Source organism: Chinchilla lanigera, unplaced genomic scaffold (genome assembly GCF_000276665.1).
Source record: "Chinchilla lanigera isolate Chin_1 unplaced genomic scaffold, ChiLan1.0 scaffold00012, whole genome shotgun sequence".
Lineage (NCBI taxonomy): Eukaryota > Metazoa > Chordata > Mammalia > Rodentia > Chinchillidae > Chinchilla > Chinchilla lanigera.
This window is the reverse complement of record NW_004955413.1, coordinates 239,097-246,311: the sequence shown is the minus strand read 5'-3', so window position 1 is coordinate 246,311 and position 7,215 is coordinate 239,097. Positions and strand designations below refer to the sequence as shown.

General features: G+C 44.2%; 1 protein-coding gene across 1 annotated transcript in view; it reads right to left on the bottom strand.

The window, feature by feature from the left end:
- Nucleotides 1-2,994: 2,994 nt before the first annotated feature.
- Nucleotides 2,995-7,215, bottom strand: part of Mcl1 (myeloid cell leukemia 1) — a gene marked incomplete in the record, with an annotated part of 5,275 nt that continues 1,054 nt past the window's right edge. Inside the window, 3 exon segments of the mRNA XM_013511416.1 lie at nucleotides 2,995-5,971; nucleotides 6,691-6,938; nucleotides 7,168-7,215. Coding sequence (XP_013366870.1) covers nucleotides 5,855-5,971; nucleotides 6,691-6,938; nucleotides 7,168-7,215 — 413 coding nt within the window.

The window sequence follows — 7,215 nt, the reverse complement described above, 5'->3', positions numbered from 1 at the left end:
TTTTTTTTGAGACAGGGTCTCACTGTGTAATGCAGGATGGCCTTGAACTTGCTTATGTAATCTAGGCTGGCCTGGAGCCCACAGTGATCCTCCTGCCTCAGCCTCCTGAGTGCTGGGATTACAACTTTGTGCCACCATGCAAAGCAATTATTTTTATCCATGCCTGTCGTTCTTATTAGATTGTGAGCTTTCACATTTTGGTGTTTTTTTTTTTTGTTTTTTTGTTTTTTTTAGCTTTCACATTTTGTATGTTTGTGTTCTCATTTTGTAGATTCATTATGCAGAAATTCTCCCAAATGTATCTCCTACGAACAAGGGTGTGGCATCACATAACCACAATATACTACACTCAGGAGGATTTCAACATGTGTGGTGGAGAACACCTATAATACCCGCTGTTCAAGGGGCAGAGGCAGGAGGTCCAAATTCAATTCCAGTTTTGGGAGCCAGACGTGGTAACACAAGTCTATAAATCCCAGCACTCTGGCAGGCTGAGGCAAGAGGGATACAAGTTGAGCCCAGCCTGGGCAATATAACAGTTAAGCAAAATCTTGTCTCAAAAACAAAACCAGTATAAAATATTATAAAGGTGCTGGGGATATAGCTCAGTGGGAAGGCCTTGGGTTTAACCCCAGTACAAGTGGGCAAGGATGGAACCAGGCATGGTGGCATATATATAATTCCACCAGGTCAACAGGGGCTATGTGGTGAGTTCAAGGTCAGTCTGAACTACATGAGACCCTGCCTCAAAAAAACCAAATTAATGGCACAAACCATGAAAACAAAATACACATGCTCCTTCACTCAGTCAGATGGGATTATATCCTGATAAATCCACCCTACACTGAAAATGGCACTAAGTCACAAGTGTACTTAACACTCCTAACCTGCAGCTCACTAGCGGTACAGGACTTGACGGTGCAGACATCAGCTGCTCCCCTCGTGACTGTGGCTGACTGGGAGCGTGGGCTTGAGGCTGAGGCCAGATTCTCCAGGGTAGGGCACTGCATGTCACCAGCACAGGAAAAACCAAATCTCACGTTGTTGGGAGTGCAAGTGTACACCTGTGACCCCAGCTACTCTGGAGGCTTAACAGGACAATGTTAAGTTGGAGGCTAGCCTGAGCAACTTATTTTTTCTTTTTTTTTTTTTGGTACCGCTAATCAAACTCATGACCTTGCGCTTGCCAGGCAGGTGCTGTGCCGCTGAGCTAAATCCCCAGCCCTAGCCTGAGCGGCTTGGCAAGACCACATCTAAAAATAAATTTAAAAGGCTGGGTGTGATGGAGCACGCCTATAGTCAAAGCAAAGATGATCACAAATTCCAGCCAAGCCTAGGTAATATGGTAACTGAGACTTTGTCTCAACATAAAAAGTAGGCCAGGTGTGGTGACACACACCTACAACCCCAGCACTCAGGAGGTGGTGGGAGGATTGCCATGAGTTTGAGGCCAGCCTGAACTGTGTAGTTAGCAAGACTGGCTCAAAAAACCAAAAATAAATAGGCTGAGGATGCAGCTCGGTGCGCAGCCCTTGGATTCCATCCCCAATCTCTCTCACATACACACACACACAGGGTAGGGATCTAGTGTGAAGGGCACTGTATGTGCAAGGCCCTACGTTCAGCTTCCCACCCCACACGCACATGAATACACATGGGGCCCTCAACGTTCCAAGGTAGTCTGCGAACAAGTACGGCTTCCAGGCCTTGTAAACCTGAATCGTGAGTGAGTACGCTATACTTGGAAGGGACCTTTAAACTAATGGTCAGGAGCTATCGTTAGCCTACGCAGGTAAAGAAAGGAGCTGTACATTAGAAGGTATAGTATGGAAACAAAAACCTGCCACACAGATTGTTTTTGGTATTTTTGAGACAAGGTCTCGCTATGTAGTTCAGGCTGGCCTTAAGCTCACTTTGTAGTCCAGGCTGGCCTCGAACTCACGATGATCCTCCTGCCTCAGCCTCCCAGGTGCTGAGATTACAGGCGTGTGCCACCACGCCCGGCTGTTTTTTCTTTTAACCCCATAAAAATTATTATTCAAGAATTCTGGCGTGGCAGGACAGTGCACATTTGTAGTCCCAACTGAGGATAGGACGGGAGGAAAAAAATGTCAGAATCTGACACAGAACTCTGCCTTGGGAGTACACTAGTACAAGGTAGCTTTCAAGATGGAACTGCTGCCTTCTGATAGCAAAGCTCCAATGGACATTGAGCCAGCAGTGTGTGGAAAGGTACAGAAGCCAGTGTGCAAGCCTAGGGATCAGTGTGCTCAGGGCCGGCAACCAGTATGCAAAGCTTACATTTGCACATTTCCATGGTGATTCAGCTCCCTTTCAAGGTAGCTGAAACCACAGGCCTGATAAGGTTTTTAAACTGTTTTGCTTATTCTCACTTTTTTTTTGTGGTACTGAGGACTGAACCCAGGGAGCTCCAAACTGCATCCCCAACCCCTACTAAAACAAGGTCATACAACCCTCCTGGAGTAGCTGGGGTTACAGGTGTGTGCTCGTCTCTGGATCTCAGCTCCTTTTGGGCGAAAAGGAAAAGCACTGAAACGCTAGAATAGACCTCATCAAAACTTTTGTTATTCTAGGACCTTTGTCACAAAGGAGTGGGGGGGGGATGGAATAATGCTGTAGTGAACACCCAATACATCCACATTGGGACTCTAAAAAGATCAGGACAAGGATTTTATCTTTGCAATTAAAGGGCTGATGTAGGATTCCAAGTTTGACGCCAGCCTGGGCAAATCATTGTGAGCCTGTCTCAAAATACAAAATGGGCTGGGATCTTTAGGAGGAATGGTGTTGGTAACCCCAGCATTTAGGAGGCTGAGGCAGGAAGATCTTGAGTCCAAAGCCAGCCTGGACAAGAGCCTATTTTAAAAAAAGAAAAAAAAAAAAAAGCTGGCGATGTAGCTCAATGGTTGAGCACCCCTACGTTCTTAACTCCAGTATCACAAAAGAAAAAAAGTACAGGCATTACTCAAGAAGTGCAACAAAACATTTAATCAAAACCCCAATGGTCAGGGGATATATAGCTCAGCAGCACAGTGCCTGCCTGAAAAACCCAACACCCCTATGCCAGGTGCAGGCCTGTTATCCCAGCCAACAAGGTAGGAGGATCACTACAAACTCAAGGCCAGCACATTTCAAAATACAAAACAAACAAAACCCAACACCTCTAATTTAAATGAAGAGCTATCCTTTGTTTTAAGGCAAATCAGCCTGGTGGGGATTTTGCTTTCAATTCACCTACATACATCTGCTCCAATGATGACTTCCCTAAAAGGGGGAAGAAAGTGTCAAGGAGGAAAGACCCATACCACACCTTAATTTGAAAAGATTTATTTTTTTTCCTCAGGAAGAACAGGAAGTTAGAGAAAGATACTACATTTTACAGCTCATTAATTTGTAGTTGGTCCTAATCTTTCCTGGCACAGCTGTGAAAAACAGCTGTTTAACCAGAACCAAGGTGTCCACCCCTCCCAATAGAATGTATCACCACCACTAGAGGACTGCGTGTTTTTTCCCTGAGAGAAACACAAGACAAATAGAAGTCACTGAGAGCTATCCAAGCAGCCCCTCCCTTTCCATTTTGGAAGATTCTGTCTGAACTATATAGCCAGTCAGCACTTTGTAAGACCACATGCCTCTTCTTCCTGTAAATCAACTGTAGTCCTCCACCCTTCCCCCACATCCTTTTCCCCAATTTCTCAGGCTCTGTAAGCCCTCACTGCCCTGGACCCAAAACACCCACTGAGATCCTACTTACACTTCAGCCTCACACCAGTCAACTGGGAAGTGAAGCTCCTGCACACCAATTTACACTCATCTCACAACTGGGTATGGGAAGAGAGGTTTTTTTAGTCACCTTAACCAGATCGTAAGATTAAAAACTACATAAAGTGCTTTTAGGTTAAGAGAGACACGATATAAATAAGTGGTTTGTGATCAAGGAAGACAAATACATAGGTAAAAATAGCTCTAGCAAGACAACTTTATGGCTCCAAGGAGGACAGGCAGGGTAATCCTTCCCTATTACATTCTTAGTCACTTTATTCATGCCTATTTTTATCTGGAGTGCAGACTAAAGGTCGCATAGAGACTGAAGCTTTCAAATAACCCTAGCTGCAACACAGCAGCTTTCTTCAGTTTACCAGTAGCTTTTATGTAACTCTCAGGATCAACACAGCCCATCTCTTTCTAGAAATTTAAGTGAGCATATTCAAATGCAAGTATTGTAGAGAAAGCCATGTTATCTCTTCTGAAAATTCCTAAAAGAATTTTTGAAACCTTCCTTCCAAAAACAGGATAAATCAACTGCAAGGATACCAAGGAAGAGGGAGTCCCTCCCACCCCCATGACTGTTACCGTCAGAACACCCACGGAGGTGTCCCTACCTCCCAAGGGATAAAATCCATGATGGCTGAAGGTCTGTTAACTGGGTGGGGGGGGGTGGGCTAATTAGGTTCCCAGTAGGGGTGCATAGTGCTGAAAACTAAAAGGACAAGTAAGAGTTCAAACAGGGCAGAATAATGATGTAGAGATGGATGTAAGTATCTGTACAGGGAGCAGGACTAGCAGCATATATTTCAAAGGACAGGAAATACAGTAAATTCAGATCTGATCTGAGACCCAGAGATGCCAATGCAAAAATTCAAAACAAAGCTTGGGAATCATTAATAGAAAAGAAACTTGTTAAGAATTTCTTTTATTTGCATACTAGGCTTAAACCTGTATTTAACAAGCAAGCCCAGTATTAGCACCGTTAGACGATGGCCTGCTTTTGCAAGCCATCATTTTACAAATTAAACAAGGAATCAAATGTCTCTCACACACAATGCTCACTTGGAACAGCTGAAAATTTTTGAATGTAAGCTTTAAAGATGAGCTCATGAACTCAGTTTTAAGTTGTACCAGTTAAATTAGATCAAATTTAAGAACTCGAAGTTGTCTAATCAGAGCCTATTATTTTTATGACCATCAGCCCACCCTCCCCCAGAATCCATTTTATTTATCAAAATCAGACTGGAAAATTAAACCCTGCATAGTTATGAATCAGATTTGTTCCAGTACAACCAGGCTGCATACACGTAACACAGTTCTACATACACTCTAGAACTGACCATGACAAAGTTCTGAATAGAAAAGCTGTAAGAAAGATCCCTAACTACAGAAGTTGCAAATTTCAAAAGGGTATGAAAAAAACTACTGTAAATTTGGGATATACTTTTATGTCCAAATACTTTCTGTAAAAATATATACAATTTTTACAGACAAATACAAGTTGCTTTCGTTTTAAAAATTGGGACTATTCCATGTTGCTGTTGTTGGTCTACTCAAGAAATACACCAGGAAAGTAAATTATAGAGGAAAAGCTACCCTTCACACGCTGTTCTACAGTACTGAGGCCTGTGGTCAGAGTTCAACTCCTTGTAGCTTAAATCCGTTTTACACGTCACGAGCATTGTTAGTGCTTCTCTTTTAACACTAGGCAATTGATGATTTGCTGGCACATTTAATGACTTCTATGACTAACTAGCTACTTACTGGCCACTCCTCTGGTTCTAGAAAAGAAATCAAGTCTTTCCACCCTATCATCTTCACTAAATCTGGAAGTCTTTCACGGTCTCTCCCAGTTTTGTTTGTTGCTGAAACTGCACTTTGCTTCTTTCACTGTGACTCTTGAAGGGGACTACTTTTCCCATTACTGGTAGCCATAATTTTCTTGCGAAATGGCCTCTTTGACGTTGCTGCTTGGACAGTTTCAAGCCCAAGTACTTTGATTTCACAGAAGTATATTGTTTTGGTGCCTGGGGTTGTTTAACAGTCAACTATTGCACTTACAAGGCTATCTTATTAGATATGCCAAACCAGCTCCTACTCCAGCAACACCTGCAAAAGCCAGCAGCACATTTCTGATGCCGCCTTCTAGATCCTCTACATGGAAGAACTCCACAAACCCATCCTAGAAAAGAAAAAAGAGAAGCACATTTTCAAGTATGGGTTTCTACTGTCTCAGTAACACAATATACAGAGAAATGATGAATTAACCAGCTAAGGTATTCCCCCAAACAATGACAGTCCAATTATTCTTATACTGCAAAACACAGCAAAATTCTGGCATCCTTCAGTAAGTGGGCACCCAGAGAATTAAAACGTAGTTTCACTGAAATACCTGAGCATATCAGCATAATCTCAAAGAATTCCCATTAGGTACAAGCCAAAAGTCTTCACTACCCTCAAATCTCTACTGCCTGATTATCCCAGCTGCGGAGATTAGCATTTCTCAGTGTGGTTAGGTACACATCCTGCTTCAGTTATCTGGGTGTTAACGCTTACAATGCAGGCTCCACCCCATATATACACATAACTGAGGGGCCCCATAGAAATATCTTCTAGTTACCATCCCCAAGTGACTCTTATTTCTTCATGGTTTAAATCCACAGGTCTGAAGATTATCCAACTGAATTACAAGAACTACCTACAGAAAACCAGGGTTTTTGATACACATCACTTCTCTATGAAACCACTACTTAATTTAACACAAGCAACCAGAGGTCTGCAGGTAAAGCCTGGAGACTGGGTTAAGTGTCACAAAAACCTTCCGATTACTTCTAGCTTTCCCAGAAACGCCTTCATTCCATTTCCACTCCAAGATCCCCTTCACCCACAAACTGAACTTACCCAGCCTCTTTGTTTGACTAGCCAGTCCCTTTTTGTATGTACGAGAACATCTGTGATACTTTCTGCTAAGGGTTCGATGCAGCTTTCTTGGTTTATGCTCTTCAAGTGTTTGGCCACAAAGGCACCAAAAGAAATGAGAGTCACAATCCTGCCCCAGTTTGTTACGCCGTCGCTGAAAACATGGACCATCACTCTCGACAAGGATTTGACATCGTCTTCGTTTTTGATGTCCAGTTTGCGAAGCATTCCTGAAGAAGAAAAGCACTCAGGGTCCCATTGTCTAACCCGGGCAGGGCGCGCCCGGCCGCCCACGGGGGGAAGTCGCCGCGCGGCCGCCGAGAGCTCGGGCCGACCCCGCTCGAGAACCCGCATCCCACCCTTTCCGGCCTTGGAGCGCAGCCGCCGTGTCCAAGCGGTCGGGACGGGCGGAAACAGCGCCGCAGCCAGCGCCGGGCCTGGCGCCGCGCCGCCCCGTACCTTGGAAGGCCGTCTCGTGGTTGCGCTGCACGCCGCCCCCGACGCGCC